Source organism: Heptranchias perlo, chromosome 6 (assembly GCF_035084215.1).
Source record: "Heptranchias perlo isolate sHepPer1 chromosome 6, sHepPer1.hap1, whole genome shotgun sequence".
NCBI classification, from domain to species: Eukaryota; Metazoa; Chordata; class Chondrichthyes; order Hexanchiformes; family Hexanchidae; genus Heptranchias; species Heptranchias perlo.
In genome coordinates, this window is record NC_090330.1 from 67,947,923 (window position 1) to 67,966,005 (window position 18,083).

An 18,083-nucleotide genomic window follows, 5' to 3' on the forward strand; every position below is an offset into this window, starting at 1 on the left:
GAATGGCCTACTCCTGTTCCTAATGTTCTTATCAGTGGATATGCTGAGCAACAACTTGCATTTATATAGCACCTTTAAGATAGTAAAATACCCCAAGGCGTTTCACAGGAGCAAAGGCGGGTAAATGGAGTTGGGGTACAGATCAGTCATGATCTGATTGAATAGCCTGCTCCTGTTCCTATGTTGAGATGTTTTAACATGATAAAGTATGGTATAAATGCAAATATCATTCAATTTCTCAAGTTTTAAATAATTGACCATCAGCATTAATTAAAAATATTGAAACGAGGCTTTACTGACCATCTCATTGGGTGGTTAAGTTCTTGTATCCATCCACCTGAACATAGGTCCCACAGAGACTGAAACATGACTTTGGGATTTCTAAATTTTCCTCCTTTCTCTCTTTCCCTCCCCCCCTTCCCATGTCTGCTTAGTTTGGGCAACAAGAAATGATTAAACAGACTGAACATTGTAAGTGGAGGCTGAACATTCTGTGCGTGTTGGGAGCGTTGGTCTGATTTGTTTTACATCTGGAAGGCTACAACTCATAGCATCCAGAACAAATGTCATTACACCACAAAGACAATCTGGTTATATGAAGATAGCAAGGCAATTTTTCCCTAGGGTAAATCTTTAACATTAACAGAAATGCTAAGGCAGCTTTTAGAATTCTTTTCTGGTGGAAATTGTAATACTAAAGAGAAACAAGTGAGTTTAATAACACTTTTCACCACAGAGGTAAACTGAAATAAAAGGTCATTGCTACAGGCATTATTGAAAATGGTTAGCAGAATTTTGGAAAGCAATGTGTCACAAGCGGCAGCGTCCAATTGTTTCGGAGGTAATTCCAGGGTTTTTGCCTTCGATACTCTATCTGACAGTTGATTATATACCTGATCACTCTCTGTATGAGTAAGAGTTTCCTGATCTCAGTTCTAAATTTACCTTTTACTAGTTTGAACCAATTTAATTTAAAGTGATAGTCCCAATTTAACTTTTGTGTTTCATTAACGATCTTATATCCCTCTAAAAGATCATCTCTCAGGCATCTCCTTCCCAGGCTGAAAAGCCCAAGTTTCTCCAGTCTTTTCTCATAACTCAGACCTGACACTAGGGATTAGCCTCATGACTCTTCTCTGCACAGCTTCCAATGCTTGAACGTGTCCCTTGTGTCTCAACAACCAAAACTGGACACAGTATTCAAGGCGCCGTCTGATCAGAGCCCTGTACAGTTTGACCACGACTTCCTCTAATATTCTACTGTTCTGACCATGTAGTTCAACATCTTATCGGCTCTGTTGATTGCTACTCTTCATTAGTTGGACATGTTAAGTCTCGAGTCTACTAAGACTCCTAGTTCTCTTTCAGATCTATCCGTAGCTATTTTAACAGCATTCATGGGAGTACATATCACCTATTTTACTTTTCTATGTGCACTTCTCTAAATTACATTTTATCTGCATTGTTCAACTCATTTTATGATTTGAGCTGTCTCCTCCGAATCCACTGGCCTTCCTAGTTTGTTATTATCCACAAATTCAATCGCTTTGCATTGAGCTTCAGAATCTAAGTCATTGGGCATCATTTTAGCACCCGCTATCGGGTGCGTTCCTGGCAGGGGGGGCTCCGAAAATTGGAGAATCCCGGAGGGGGACCGGAGCCCGACTCCAACCCGCCCACTTCCGGGTTCCCCACTGACGCGCCGGCGTGCGCGCGCAGCCCCCACTGGTGGGAATCCCGCAGGCAATTAAAGCCAGCAGGGTTCCACTTGACGCTATTTATTTTGCTTGTTCAGGTCATTAACTGACCTGATTAAGGGATTATGTGAGGAGAGGTGGGATTTTATAGCAAACTGGGACTGTTTCCCATACTGGGGGAAACACTCCCAGTTCAAATGGACCTGTTGCAGCCGTCAGCCTGTGGCAGCTGCAAAGGTCCATTTGACAGGTGTGGTGGGGGGGGGGGGAAAGAGACCCTCACTCATTGCAGGAGGCCACTCTGTCACTTGGGACAAAGTTTGGCCTCCACCACCCTCCTCCTGACAGTCAAAGTCACTAACTTGCACACTTACCCCGGGGTCCAGAGACATGTACGTACCTTGTGGACCCCCTCAGACGTACATCTTCCGGATGGGGGCCGCCGTAGCTGCAGTCATGACCTCCTCGGAGGGCGAACAGCATCACCAGCCTCGCCATCCACGCCGTCCACCTCTGACACGTGGAGCTCCACAACAGAGTGCTGTGACACATCCACCTGCACAGCAGGAGGGAGGGCACTACCCTCGCCACAGGGTCCACAGACCGAGGCTCAGCTTCCTGGACCTCTCTGAGCAGCAGTGCACACGGAGGCTCAGAGTCACTCGACATGTAGTCGTGGACATCTGCAGCCTCCTTCATGCCAAGCTGCTCCTGGCTGGCCCGAGCACCATCTTCTTACCTGTCGCTGTCAAAGTCACCACTGCCCTCAACAACTTCTCCTCCGCATCCTTCCAGGGTGCAACCGGGGACATCGCCGACGTCTCTCAGCCGTCTGCACAAAAGAGCCCTGCAAATTCACCTACACCCACTCAGCTGTGATACAATGGGTGGCATCAGTTGTGGGTCTTCATTGTGATCCTCAGGAAAGGGCATTATTGCACAAACCAGACAAGATTCGCAAAGACATGGCAGTAGTGGTGCCAATATAATATGTAATGTGAGTTGGTCAGAAATTCAATATAAGTAACAACCATGACAAACCCTCAAACACCCTTGTGCATCCCCTTCATGCTCACGACACGTTTGCCTTACGCTGCCTAATGCACATATGTGATGCATGCCCTGTGGCTGCAGCACCGGTAGTGGCAGGTTGAGTGAGGCTGACTGTGAAAGAGATGTACGAGAGGGTGAGTATGAGATAGAGCCATGAGATTGTATGAGGATTGGGTTGAGTGGTAGTGGCGGGATGAGTACTGGCAAGGTGAGTAGGTGCAGGTAAGATGAGGATGAGGTTTGAGTGGGTATGAGGGGTGATGTGACAGAGTAGTGTTGGCAATGCAAAAGGAGGTGTGGGGTGGGGGCGGTGATGTGGCAGATGGAGTGTAGGGGAATGAGTAAGTGTACTCACTTTGGCTGACCTACTGAGGTCATTGCAGCACCTCCTGCACTGTATGCAGGTGTGCAATATGTTGGTGGTGCAGGTGACCCCCTCTGCCACCTTGAGCCAGGCCTTCTTGGTGGCAGAGGCAGGCCGCTTCCTCCCACCCGCCGGGGGGGAAGATCTCTGTCCTCCCCCTCCTCCTCACCCCATGTATTGATACCTGGAGTGAGGCATCATTAAACTGGGAGCAGCCTTCTCCCTGGGCTGCTCCATGCTGTAATTTTTTCTATTTGTTGTAGCATCGGTCAGTGGAGGACTGCCCCTTTAAATAGAGCTTCTCCAGCTGACAGACCTTACTGCGCATGCGCAGCCCACCCGACGCACAGATCAGCAGTGGGGAACCCGGAAGACCAGGTAAGTGGATCCAATTAGGCTGCGATCGCGCGGCTGGCTGACTCATTTCACCGGGCGCGTTACCCACGCGCCTGATAGCCCCCCCGCCGCAAACCCGCAGCCCTGGTAACATCGAGCCCATTAGATTAGAATTGGAAACAGTAGCGGCCCCAACACCAAGCCTGAGGGTACCTCACTCAGTACTCCCCCCTCCCCCCAATCAGACATAACTCCTCCAATGAGTACTTGTTATTTCCATCCTCCAGCCATCGTATCCATTCCAAAGATTTAACCTGACTTGGAAGCAGGTGATGATCTTTGTAGTTTACGAACATATGAGGGATTTCAGGTTTTGCTATCTCCTCTGGCTTTGTTATCCAACAAAATAGCTCAATGGGATTTCACAAAGACTTTTATAAATGGTGCCATTTGTTTTAATTTAAATAGCCCTTGCAGAAAGGACACAAAATTCATATGTTCTTAAAAAGATGTTTCCCTCTCCATTTTTTTCACTTTATTTCTTCTCCCTTTAGACTGTTAATTCATGCTGGGGTGCAGTTTCACAGGTACTTGTGGTTCTCTCTTTCCTCATTGAGATAGCCATTATTCACGTGAACCTCACGTGAACAATTAATGACAGTAACCTGCTCAACCACAGGGTCAAGAGAGCCAAGTCAGATCCTGTCCTCACCCATGTTCACACAGAGGTGCTTCCAGTAGGGGTCACTGGAGGATAGTAAGAGGTACCATATTCTTCCTTCCATCCTTAGTCAAGGCTAATTGTGGCATTCAAACAAATTCAAGATGGGCCAACTTGGTGGATCACTCCTAGGACTAACTTAGAAAGCACAGCACAGAAACAGGCCATTTGACCCAACTGGTCCATGCTGGTGTTTATGCTCCACATGAGCCTCCTCCCACCCCTCTTCATCTAACCCTTCCTGGCTCAGCATCACATTATGAAGCACGTTTATCCACTGAGCCAGAGGAACAGAGTATGTTTTACTCCTCCTTTCCTGAAGGAGTTAAGTCCTTGCTGAGGTACAATTCCACAAGTGCCAGAGACCTAAATGGTCATCAGTCACACTTCTACAAGCTGTTTGACCAAGGCTTACACCTCAGCCCGATCCTGTCCTCACTCTTGGTCCATACACAGGCATGACCAACAGGCTTCATCGGATAATGATCGGAAGTAGGAACTCCGATTTGCCCCTCCCTAAACCAAGGGAACTGAGACAAATGGTGGTTCTCCTACTGCCTAATTGAGGTTGGACCAGTTTTATTTGTTTATAGAATGTGGGTGACGCTGGAAAGGCTGGCATTTATTGCCCCTCCCTGGTAGGTGCCCTTGAAGGTAGTGGTGGGCCTTTCTCTTGAACTGCTGCAGTCCTTGTGGCATTAACTCAGCACAGCCTATGGATTGAACTAGAGTCTATAGGGCTCAGCCACTTATTGAATAAATTCACTGAGCCATCAGATGAAGTTACCGAATTTTTCTTTTAAAGATTATAACTAGAAACTTGTATGACAAGTTCAATCACAAATGGGCAATACCAATATACAATGGCAGAAGACAGCCTGGACTATGCCTTTAAGAAGGTCTTTTACTGCACAAGACACACATTCTTACTCTTTGGTCTCTTCCAAGCCCTCCTCCTTTCCTGAAGCCACTAACTCAGGCTGAGGTACAGTTCCCCACCACCAGCAGCCCTTACAGTAGTTTGCTCCCAAAATGGTCATCCTTCAAGTGGGAGGCTGGACACATTATCGACAGGCTATTCGACTATAGGGAAGCATTACAGCCGAGTCAAGTCTATTTGCACCTAATGACCACACATGCCATTTTTCAGCTGGAGTCAATGGTCAGACCACAGTGACTGACCATTTCTTACCTCCTTCTTGGCCCAATGTCACAGACTAATTAGTAATTAGGCACACAGACTAATCAGATTAATTTAGATGTCAGCCATGGCTCAGTGGTAGCACTCTCGCCTTGGAGTCAGAAGGTTGTGGGTTCAAGCCTCACTCCAGAGAAATGAGCCCATAATCCAGGCTGACACTTCAGTGCAGTACAACTTGCATTTATATAGCACCTTTAACGTAGTAAAATGTCCCAAGGTGCTTCACAGGAGTAATTATCAAACGAAATTTGACTCTAAGCCACATAAGGAGCTATTAGGACAAATGACCAAAAGCTTGGTCAAACAGACAGGATTTATGATCATGTTAAAGGAGCGGAGGAGTTTAGGGAAGGAATTCCATAGCTCAGGGTCTAGGCAGTTGAAGTCATGGCCGCCAATGATGAAGCGATTAAAACCGGGGATGCACAAGAGACAAGAATTGGAGGCGTGCAGAGATCTAAGGGTTGTAGGGCTGGAGAAGGTTCCAGAGATAGGGAGGGGAGAGGCCATGGAGGGATTTGAATACAAGGAAGAGAATTTTAAAATCGAGGCGTTCCCAGGCCAGGAGCCAATGTAGGTCAGAGAGCACAGGAGTGATGGGTGAACAGAACTTGGCGTGAGTTAGGATATGGGCGGCAGAGTTTTGGATGAGCTCAAGTTTAAGGAGGGTGGAAGATGGGAGACCGGCCAGGAGAGCGTTGGAATAGTCAAGTCTAGAGGTAACAAAGGCATGGATGAGGGTTTCAGCAACAGATGAGCTAAGGCAGTGCTGCACTGTCGGAGGTTCCGCTTCAGATGAAATGTTAAATAGAGGCCCTGTCTGTCCTCTCAGGTGGACATAAAAGATCCTATGGCACTATTCAAAGAACAGGGGAGTCCTGGACAACATCCACTAAAAAAGATTGTTTGGATATCATCTCATTGCTGTTTGTGGGAACTTGCTGCGCACAAATTGGCTCCCGCATTGCCTACATTTGAAGTGACCTGCACTTCAAAAGTAATTCATTGGCTGTAAAGTGCTTTAGGATGTTCTGAAGTCACCAAAGGCAAGTCTTTCTTTCTTAATTGTATTGTAGACCCAGCAGAGATCAGCCAAAACATTAGGGATCAAATCTTGGACTTTGTTTACGAGTATGGTTGTGCAGTACACAAGGCCATACCATTACACACCTGGGAGCCCACAGTTTATTTTATCATTGCTTTTCAGAATGATGCAATGAGACAGCAAAACGTGCTTCAGAGTAGAAGATTAGGAGTTGAAAGTTTGCTATATTATAACATTCAATTTTGTAATTGTTAGCAGTGATCAGTCAGTACACCTTCAAATAGAGGAATTTATAATCCAATGAAGGCATCTTCATGTCATGCAGTAAACATTGGCAACACACAAACTAAAATTACAAACACACACTAATATAGGAACTAAAATGGTTTATTTCTTGCCTTTGAACATATGTTCACTCTTTAAGAATGCCAGTGGAAATGTCAGTGGTTTTAACATCAACTCTCAAAAACTATATAAAATGTACCTCAATTCATTTTTAAAAAGCTGGCAATCGAAATTTTCAAATATTCTTTCAACCTCAAAAAATAGAACACGATATACATTATTTACAAAAGCAAAGAAAAAAATTTGATTTTCTTCTAATATTTACACTGTTGAACTGCTGCAGATAAAAAGCCCTTTAACAACTTTAAAAAAAAAATTCCCACCGATAAAAGCTTGTCTAATAAGTAAATACTGTCTCCTTCCCTCTCCCATTTGACACTCAGTAAAGATTGTACACGTTTACAATAGGGAGAGGAGAAAGAAGATAAAAATGAAACAACTCAAATAAGTATTCTGAAGCTTCAGTTTTCCTTTTAAATCCAGGTTATCGAAAGCAAAGATTTTGGTTTCTTTTATAATTAAGTAAAAATGAAGCTCACTCATCTGTATCAAAGCAGGTAAGAGGGCTAGCTTTTAAATTCAATTGAAACACTCTTGAAATTATCTGATAGCCCCGGTATTTAGAAGCGACAATATTCGGCACAAACCATCCCAGTGCCAGCAAAACGGAACTTCCACCGCAAAGGCAATAGATATATAATTACAGTTTAGCAAGAACAAATTATAGTCTATATGCAGGGTAGTGTGCTTGAAAGAACTGTAAGGAATACAACTCACTTTTTACCACGCCAAACTTCTCTAATAACAAAGTCATACAAAATCACATACGAAACATCCCAAAGAGCAAATGGTTCTTCTAAAATAATGATTCTAACACACTCTCTCCCCTCCAGTCTAGTAGCACCTTTTACCTGCAACCTTCTATTTACAACATTAAAACTAAACATAGGTTGAGTTGAAAGTACTTCAAGTAAAGCACCCTGAAATTACATGTTTGTAGACCTAGTTTAAGAAAAAGTGGGGGTGAGGGTGGAAATGAGGAAGGGCAGAAGGGAAGCTTTGCAGTGTCATTGTGTGTCCACTTCCCTGTGCTCTCCTGCTCTGAATAGCATGTGGCTGGGAAGCATAGCCGTGTTTGTGAGCACTATTACGTGGGACTGCTGGGTTTTATGCTCGGTTCGCTGGTTGGCTCCCACTGCTTCTCCCCGGCCCTCCTGCCTGGCCACAGTCTGTATGACAGCTTGTTTGGTCTCTGTTGCTTTGATCACGGATGCGAAGACGGTGCCTTGTGGTTGGCCCACAACCTGCTGACTGGTAGCTGCGAAGGTCACCACCGGAGTGGCAGCACCTATTGCGGTGGACGGAGGCACAGCTTGTGTTCCATTATCTGCTACCTGTGGGCTGGTCGGAAGAACTTGCTGAACGCTGGGACCATGGACAGCAAGAGACGTCGGTGTAACTATCTTCGCAGAGAGCAGGGCCCCTTGCAGGGCGACGTTTTCTTTGAGCACAGTCACCGGATGGGAGGATGGAACTGTTTGGAAAATGAATTTCGGAGAGGACATGGCTAAATCAGTGCTCGTGATCACAGTCGTGAGGGGGACAGTTTGTAATGTGACGGTACCAACTCGCTGAGCTCTTGGCGACATGACCACTGGAACCTGTGACGGAACCTTTATTGTGCTGTGGAAAGAACAAAGTTAGCAGATCAGGAAGATATTCAGAGTATTCTGTAACATACAATACTTCCCTGTCTTATTGGACATTTCCTCAATTTTGAAGCCATTATTGGCAGCACTACAAAAGAAAGTTTGTTTTTTCCTTTCTTTCTTATCATTTGTAGAAATTTCTGAAACTTCACAACTGCCAGGCACAACAAATATCATTTGGTTTTTCAAAAACCACTAGACGCAGGATATTTTATGGCATTAAATAGCTCAGTGGTTAAAGGCAGCACTTAGTGTGCTACTGAACCCAATCAGAAAGGACCCAGGTTTTACCCCAATTTATGCTACGATGCATTGTTGGGGCACAACAATTAGCCTTCAATGCCCTTTGGCTGGGGCAAATCAGCTAGGGTTTCTGGTGCCTGTTGTTATCCAGCAGCTCCTGTGGAAAGTGCGCTTGTGTAGACACTGAGTGAGGGCTGGGCCTGGTTGCGATATGCACCCCATCAAATCAAATAACCTGCAACACCCCATCTAGGGCCGCATAAGATTAATGATGAAGGCACTGCCAACCTTCATGGAGCTAAACACTGCCATAAGTTTCTGGAAAGAAGGGTAGTGGGAAAATAAAAAACATTAAAACAAATCTCAACAGATGGTAGCAATCTTTAATATTTCAGAAATAGTCAGTTCTATGAAAACAATTGTTCAAATTGACAAGAGAAGCCTTTGCAGCCTGTTTGTTTAGGAATGCCAGCCTCTGACATAGGCCTGTTTGTCTGTGGAGCCTCTTTGCCTAGTTCCAGCAAGCTCAGTCTGATAGAGCACCATACGGTAGAGGAAGAGGAGTGAAACTAATCTTTTTTTACTTGCCTCACTCCAAATCAAGCTCATGACAGCATTTTATTTTTTTGGTTAGGTCATTTCTGGAACGTTCAACGACCATCACCATTCTTAAAAGTCTCCAAAACAAACTAGTGAGAAATCCACACAGGCAGAGCTTCTGTTTGCCCGATATGCAGTACACAGTCAATCCCTAGTGGCAGTCTACCTCTCCAGATTCCATTAATGAGCCAGGCTGGCTGATCAATATCTTGGAGTACTATGCCTGGCTGGCTCAGTATCACGTTACCCAGTCTGACATGGGGAGATTACTCGGTTCCCATCTTCTGTCACCAATGCGGTCACCTTGTATCCAAAGAGTCCCTGCTCAACTCCCCCCTTCACTCCCAAAAGAAGCATGGTCATTAGACAAGCATAGCCTGGTGTCCTCACCTGGTAGACAGCAGATAACCGGAACTCACCACGAGTAGCATGGTGAGCAGCACAACTCACCATAAAATATCTAAGTGCATTGTCACTATTCTCCCAACCATATTATGGACATACACCATACCCACTGAATGGTGCCTCTGCAAGTTGAGGTGGAGAGCTTAAGCAAACATGTTGCCATTGGTAAATACTAAATCCTGGATATATGAGCATGTGGTAATGAGTCTAGATAATTCCTTACTACTCGATGATCAGTGAGCTACTTGTGATGCCAGCCCAGGACTTAGGGAGGATCGGTCTTGATTGACGTGCAGTTGCAATGCTATATGCCTAGTAAGGATAGAAAAATTGTGGAAATTGGGAATAGATCACAAGATACAAATTCTGTGCTTTTGGGTGGAACATTCCAAATTATGACTTGCTTGCTCTTTCTCTTATTCGTGATATTGTGAATTGTGCCATTTTACATCTTTACACCTCACAGCAACCAGGGAAATCATTTGTCTTAAGTGGAGTTTGAAATGAAGATGCTTTGTTTTATTTTGAATTCAGGTGAATTCAAGGAGCCATCTTCACAAAAACCAGAGCATAAAAGATCCAAACTGCACACTTATCTGTGATATGCTCATTTGGATTAGGCATAGAATCATGCGACACAGAAGGAGGCCAGTAGGCCCATTGTGCCTGTGCCAGCTCTTTGAAAGAGGCATCAACACCTCTTCTCTTTTCCCATAGCTCCGCAGATTTTTCCTTTTCAAATATATATCCAATTCCCTTTTGAAAGTTACTATCGAATCTGCTTCCCCCACCCTTTCAGGCAGCGCATTCCAGATCACAACAACTGGCTGCGTAAAAACATTTTCCTCATCTCCCATCTGGTTCTTTTGCCAATTATCTTAAATCTGTGTCCTCTGGTTGTTGATCCTCCTGCCAGTGGAAACAGATTCTCCCTTTCTACTCTCAAAACCCCTCAATTTTAGAACAACCATAGAAAGCTATGTAAACAAACTGCTATACAACAAGTTTTTCCTGTGAGAAAGAAACAAAAAGCTTACAACTGTATTAAATTGAAACAGAACAAAAAAGGAAAGTATCCAAGTCCTCATGACACAATCATATATTTGCATGATTAAAATTTATAGAATCTATGAACAAAACACATGATATTGAAGTAAACATGTCAATCATTCATTTGTAACTACACAGAAAGCAAAGAACCCAGTAAAACAAAAATGAGCAATTTTCTTTGTAAATATAATGAGCTGTGACGGAATCATCTTATTGGGGCTCTGGTTTCAAGAGTTCAACTTAGTCTAGAAATCAGATTAGTCTGCATGAGTTTGAACCACTGGATAGTAGCACCTACATAGGAACAGTAGGCCATTCAGCCCCTCAAGCCTGTTCCTCCACTCAATTAGATCACGGCTGATCTGTACCTCAAATTCATTTTCCCACCTTTGCTCCATATCCTTTGATAACCTTACCTAATAAAAATCCATCAATCTCAGTCTTGAAAATTTCAATTAACCCAGCATCCACAGCCTTTTGAGGGAGAGCGTTCCAGATTTCCACTACCCATTATGTGATTTCACTCCTGAATGTCCTGGCTCTAATTTTAAAGATTATGCCCCCTTGTTCTTTATTCCCCCACCAGAGGACACAGTTCATCCTTTTAACATTTCACCTACTCAAAAGACTGCCGTCAACCCTTTGTTCTCATTACAAGCTCAGATTTACTACACGTTTTTCTTTACCTCACTGACTGTGTTGGTGCGGTCACTGATGCGGAGGCTGGGATGCTTCTGGTGATGACCCGTTGCCCTTCGTGAACAGACGGAGCTGACTGCATGGTCTGGAGAACGCTGGTTTGCTGCACCGTGTGAAGGGTTTGAACCGTTTTCAGCATTTCTGGTTGCACTGACCTTTGCGCAGTCTCCTCGATATATGTTGGCTTCACAGACTTGACTACAGTAGTGGGCTGGGGTGAAGCTCTTCTGGCGCCCGATGTCACATGCAAAGTAACTCTGGGTCGCTGGGTTTGGATACAACTCGTGACTATAGGTGGTGCGACTGTTGCAGACGTACATGTTGCCGAAGCTGCAGGAAGCATATAGGCTGCTAGATTAGGAGGACTCTCTTGGGTTTCAGAACTGGAGCTGTGATCATCGTCGTCAATGTACACCAGGTTCTTGGGCATCTCCTTAAACTGGTAGACTAAACGCTGCCCCTCCACCTTGGCAAGGATTCCCCTTTGGTAATAATACCTACAAATGAAGGCATAGGATCATTCAAATCTGGAAAATAGATATACAAATGTTACTTACAACTACTTTAAGATACAATAGAATTAGAATTTCTAGATTAAAAAGTCATCTAGAAATCCATGCACCACAGTGCATGACAATCATTCAAACATTAAAATACAGAACTACAATCAATCAAAATAGGAAAAGGCCCAAATCCCCAAACTCTGAAATACACCCGTAGGACACCATTGTGCACAAAACAAATCCTGCCCTCCAGTCTACACATTTATTCATTGAAGATCAGCTGCTTCACGTTTATGCTTTACTGTACAGAATTATCAATGCAGAGAGTAACTTCGATGGTAGTCATGATGTGGAGATGCCGGTGATGGACTGGGGTTGACAATTGTAAACAATTTTACAACACCAAGTTATAGTCCAGCAATTTTATTTTAAATTCACAAGCTTTCGGAGGCTTCCTCCTTCGTCAGGTAAATTTACCTGACGAAGGAGGAAGCCTCCGAAAGCTTGTGAATTTAAAATAAAATTGCTGGACTATAACTTGGTGTTGTAAAATTGTTTACGAGAGTAACTTCATTTAAGCATGCTGTCTGCAGCAGGTCCGTATGCAGAAATGGGCCAAGCATCTCAAACTTGAAAAACACATTCGACATGATTTTAGCCTGGAAAAATGGGTGGGTTGGGGGTGGGGAGCAGTAACAATTGCAAAAATCTAAAGCCCGCCCCCAACCCACCCATTTCCGGTTTTCATTGGGGCAGAAAACCAACCTGCTTAGAAGGTAGGTTGGACATTAAAAGCATCTAAAAGGAGTCTATGGGCCTCCATTTCCAAAGCTTTTTTGATTTTAGCCCCTGGGAGCCAGGATTCCCAGGCCTTGCCCTTCAGTGAGAGAAGGCGAGAAGGTAAGTGCAGGTAAGTGCCTTTATAGCACAGCTTGTGGGCCCATAGGAGCAGGAGTGCTTCTCCACAGGCCCAACAAGCCTATCTGCAGCAACCCCCCCCCAAACATGATCTCTGCACCCCCCCCACGATCTCTGACCCCAATCCCCCGATGACTGACCCCCTCCCACACCCCCCAATCTAACACTCACCTGTTCACGCCCTCTTCCTTCTTCTCTCGTCCGACTGAGAGCCAGTCTGTCAATCAGGCTGGCCTGTCGGGTGGGAGACCGGCAAAAAAAAGGATGTCCTTACGTCAAAATCTTAAGGACATCCAGGAAACCCGTAATTCCGGGTTTCCCGTCAGGAATTCCACCCTCCCTGCCCCCTTCCCAGCTCTGGGAAAATCATGCCCATTATTTCTCTTCAACATTAAAACATAGTCTGTTCAAATCAGATGACTAATTTAAGATAATTGTATCCACAGTCCCCCTTCCTCTAAAAACCTTGCGTTCTGTGGGGTCTTTCATCAACCAGTGATAAAATATTATACTACCATTTGAGAAAACCGCTCCTGGAATCCGCACAACCGTTGTCTGGTCTTTTTTTGGTGTTGGTCTGGGAAGCAAACATCCTCCTCTTCTTCAAACAGGGCTACGCCATCTTCAACATGAGCGGCCAGAACAGATGGGCGGAGCTTTTGTTTAATATCTCATCTGAAGGACGGTTTAACATGCTCTCAAACATGGCCTTCACCCTGCTCTCTCTCCCCGAGTTGGAACGCCAGCTGTCCCAAATTGGTAATTGCGTCAACATTATCTTTCTATAGTGGACACTGGAGCGCCCTCTACGTAAGCATCGACAACGCAGTACTCCCTCAGTACCGCTCTGGAGTGTCGATCAAGATTATGTCCTCACGTCCTGGAGTGGAGTTTGAACTCCAGTACAAGTTCAAGTCCTTCTGAGCTTCTAGCAACCACCCGGGGCAATTTTGTGAAACATATGTCACAGTTGTCCCTAGTTACACCCTATTGTTATGGCAATTACATAACTTATTGATGTCTTGTTAACTTCTCCCTACCTCTCAACGCTCAGTTGGGCTGGATCATTTGTCTTAAAATAATTTTAGACCCATAACCACTTCCAAAAACAGATTTAAAAAAAAAATATTCCTAACTGGCAACTCATAATACTTTTAAAAAATTATCGATCATGAGCACTGAAAGGGTCTCAGTAACCCTGCAATATTCAGCAGTTAGAAATGCTGTGAAGTGACAATGATCAAAGGAACCCACACACTAGTCTCTTGTTCAGTGTGGGAAAGTTGTGAATTTGTTCACAGGTCATTAACAGGTGTTACTGAAAAAATTCACACTCCCCCATTGTAGACTAGAAAATCATCCTCTCCATTCTCGCCATGCAGTGTCATTTCCTGAATTCCAGAGAGGCTCTCAGAGCAGTCTGAAGCCATGTCACCAGATGTTTTCTATGGAGCTCCTCCGAGAAGCAGTGGGACACTCCACATTGGTGACATCATTGATGTTTTCTACTAAAATTAGTGCATGTGGCTAAAACTATGTTGCCATAGCCACTTCTGTAGCTAGTCAGTTTTTTCTGCTGGACAACACCGAGATGGGGCAAGACAGGATGCAGGGGAACCAATTTAATTGAAGGGGCACTGAAACAGATACATAGGAACACGGGAACAGGAATAGGCCATTCAGCCGCTCGAGCCTGTTCCGCCATTCAATTCAATCACAGCCGATCTGTACCTCAACTCCATTTACCCGCCTTTGCTCCATATCCCTAGATACATTTGTCTAACAAAAATCTATTGACCTCAGTCTTAAAAATTTCAATTGGCCCAGCATCTACAGTCTTTTTGGGGGAGTGAGTTCCAGGTTTCCATTACTCTGTGTATGTAAAACTGCTTCCTGATTTCAATCCTAAATGGCCTAGCTCTATTTTAAGACTGTGTCCCTTATTCTGGATTCTCCCGCCAGAGGAAATAGTTCCTCTGTATCTAAACTATCGAATCCTTTAATCATTTTAAATAACTTGATCAGATCACCCCTCAACTTTCTAAACTCAAGGGAAATACAAGCCAAGTTTATAATTTAACACGTTAAGCCCTGGTATCATTCTAGTGAATCTGTACAGTACCCATTCCAACACCAATATATCTTTCCCAAAACTGAACTCAGTACTCCAGAAGGGGTCTGACCAAGGCTCTGTACAACTGAAGCTGAATTGAGGACCATGAGCATGATAGTTGTCATAAGCCCAAATATCTGTAGGTAAACTTGAGTTAAGAGATAGGCGCCTTCCTCTAAAGAGATATTAGGTTTCTGAGGACCACAAATCTGTCCTTGGGCACCCTGTACCCGACGGTACATTCTGGGCATTTACCAGCAGCTATAGACCTAAACGATACATATCTTCCCATAGCAACACAGCTGCACCATTGGTCGTTCTCAGTGTTGCCAGTAGCGAGTCCTTCCCTTTGTCGGCTCCCAGAATTTTTCCATAATGCCTTACATTGATCACTGGACATCTACATCTACAATATATTCAGATGTATCCATGTTTGGACAACTAGTTGCGCTACTAGAAATGCAAGGTTCTGTGAGGACTGTAGCTGTGACTTCTCATGATTGACCAAAAGCCTGCTTGGAAGTAGAGACTACTTGCTGCACTGCCTGCCTGGCAGAACCCAGCTGGCAGTTCAGGCTAGCCAACTAGTTGTCCAAACATGGATACATCTGAATATATTGTAGATGTAGATGTCCAGTGATCAATGTAAGGCATTATGGAAAAATTCTGGGAGCCGACAAAGGGAAGGACTCGCTACTGGCAACACTGAGAATGACACCTATGAAACTATCAATGGTGCAGCTGTGTTGCTATGGGAAGATATGTATGGTTTAGGTCTATAGCTGCTGGTAAATGCCCAGAATGCACTCATTGCATTATGTACAGGCATGCAACTACCTTGGACTTCCTGGTTCTAAGAATGGACTCAAGTGCTAAGTCAATTTGAGATCCAAAATGGGAGTGAAGACCACACCATTTGTTTGTTTGCACAATGAAGGGGTTTAAAACCCTGCATCTGCTGCTCAGGGACATCATGGTAGGTGGCCCCTAAATTTAGGGCAATTCTTATTTCAGCAGCAAATGTCTCAATCATGAGAAATTCCGTAAATGAACTGAATGTGGCATCCCCTCCCCAGAAAAGTACAACAGCGACTTAGAAATGAAGAGGTTATCCTTGGCTGACAGACTGCTTCCAAGCCACCAAAAAACCCATTGAAGGCAGCTGTCCAGTCAGGATTGGACTGAAAGGGCTACACAGAGTCAATGATGCCAACTGTAGAGGAACTGATCCTCAAATGGACCCATTATGCAAGCCCCTAGAGATGTCCAATGTATTGCATTGAGAAAGCTTGCAGAAGTTGATTGATCAGGGATACTGGTAAGCAATAGTCTTCCCAAGAATAGTCTTGATGGGTGCAATCCAATGATAATCTGGAACAACAGATGTCTGCAAGAACTCAGTGCCTCTCCCAGACTGAATAATCCATTGCGCTGTGGCTGGAATTATTTTTGTTCAAGTTTCTTGGAACTTCCATTTTCCAATACTTTATTAATTCTATGCTGCTAAGTCAGTACAAATTTGGCAATTAGGGAGACACCATTTGAACAATTCTCATGTCTATCCACAACAACTAAAATAGATGATCACATTCTTACCTGCCTAACAACCTTTGAATCATGGCTCCCTGCATCCAAGTCCTGGATGATGTAAGAATGATGCAGAGATAATGGATTCCAGTAGACCCAGTCCACCACCATTTGTTAACTATTGTTTAATACTGGTAAGTCCTCTCATTCTCCATGCAACGTAGTCTTGTTTAGTTTGATTTATTTTATCTGATCACGAACCTGGATGAGAGGTCTCTTACACCCCTCTGCAACCTGAGACTGGCAAGCTGCCTTCTATAGCAGGCTATAAAATACATTACTTACTGGGTTTGAATGACCAAATACAGACCTCAGCCAGGTAGCATAGGAACATAGGAGTAGGCCATTAAATTAGATGTTGGCTGATCTGCAACTCAACTCCATTTATCCACCTTTGCTCCATATCCCTTGATAACTTTACCTAGCAAAAAGCTCAGTTTTGAAAGCTCCAATTCTCCCAGCATCCTTTAGGGAGAGAGTTACAAATTTCTACTACCCTTTGTGTGAAAAAGTGCTTCCTGATTTCACCCTGAACAGCCTAGCTCTAATTTTAAGATTATGTCCCCTTGTTCTTGATTCTCCCACCAGAGGAAGTAGTTTCTCTGTATCTACTCTATTAAACCCTTGTAACATTTTAAACACCTTGATCAGATCACCCCTCAATATCTTATACTCAAGGGAACAAAAACCAAGTTTACCTCATAATGTAACCCTTTAAGCCCCTAGTATTATTCTGGTGAATCTGTGCTCTAGGTCACCACATCAAAATAACACACCTGAGAGCTCTGCCCATTGTCTCGTAGTTCATGTCTGGCTTATTTTTGTGTTTACCCCAGAGTCTGGACACAGCTTTTGAGTCAACCAGTTTGAAGATCCCCTTCTCTCTCTGAGTCCACTTGATGTATCGGGGACACGTACTCTTGTCCTGAAGCAAAGCCAGCAAGAATTCCCAGAGGTAGATTGTGTTTCCTGCAAGTATTTAACAACATGGTCAGAATTTCACATTGAAAGAAAGACCTCCATAGAATGAACTACTGTGAAGTGCAGCAAATGTGGCAGCCATTTTGAACACAACAAAATCAAACAGCAAAGAGATGAATGACCAGTTAATTTGTTTTTTGACGAATGAAAGAAAGAATGAATAAAAGAGAGGAAAGAATGAACAAACAAAATTTATATAGCGCCTTTCACGACCTCAGGACGTCCCAAAAGTGCTTTACAGCCAATTAAGTACTTTTTGAAATGTAGTCACAAACAGCAATGAGCTAATGACCAGATAATCTGTTTTTAGTGATGTTGGTTGAGCGATAAACATTGGCCAGGACACTGGGGAGAACTCCCCTGCTCTTCGTCGAAAAATGCCATGGGATCTTTTCCATCCTCCTGAGGGGGCAGACAGGGTGTAGGTTTAACATCTCATCTGAAAGATGGCACCTCCGACAGTGCGGTATACCCTCAGTACTGCACTGAAGTGTCAGCCTAGATTATGTGCTC

At 44.1% G+C, this 18,083-nt stretch overlaps 1 protein-coding gene across 9 annotated transcripts in view; it reads right to left on the reverse strand.

Moving 5' to 3' along the window:
* Nucleotides 1-6,788: 6,788 nt before the first annotated feature.
* The window catches only part of LOC137323057 (ETS-related transcription factor Elf-1-like), a 149,387-nt gene continuing 138,092 nt past the window's right edge, over nt 6,789-18,083 (reverse strand). For 8 of the 9 annotated variants that reach the window (XM_067986447.1, XM_067986445.1, XM_067986449.1 and 5 more), the window contains 3 exons: nt 17,366-17,558; nt 11,456-11,965; nt 6,789-8,445 (listed from right to left, as the gene is read on the reverse strand). In XM_067986447.1, the coding sequence (XP_067842548.1) occupies nt 7,830-8,445; nt 11,456-11,965; nt 17,366-17,558 (1,319 nt within the window). In that variant the 3' untranslated portion in view covers nt 6,789-7,829. The remainder of the gene's footprint in view (nt 8,446-11,455; nt 11,966-17,365; nt 17,559-18,083) is intronic. The other variant, XM_067986452.1, reaches the window with a different exon arrangement.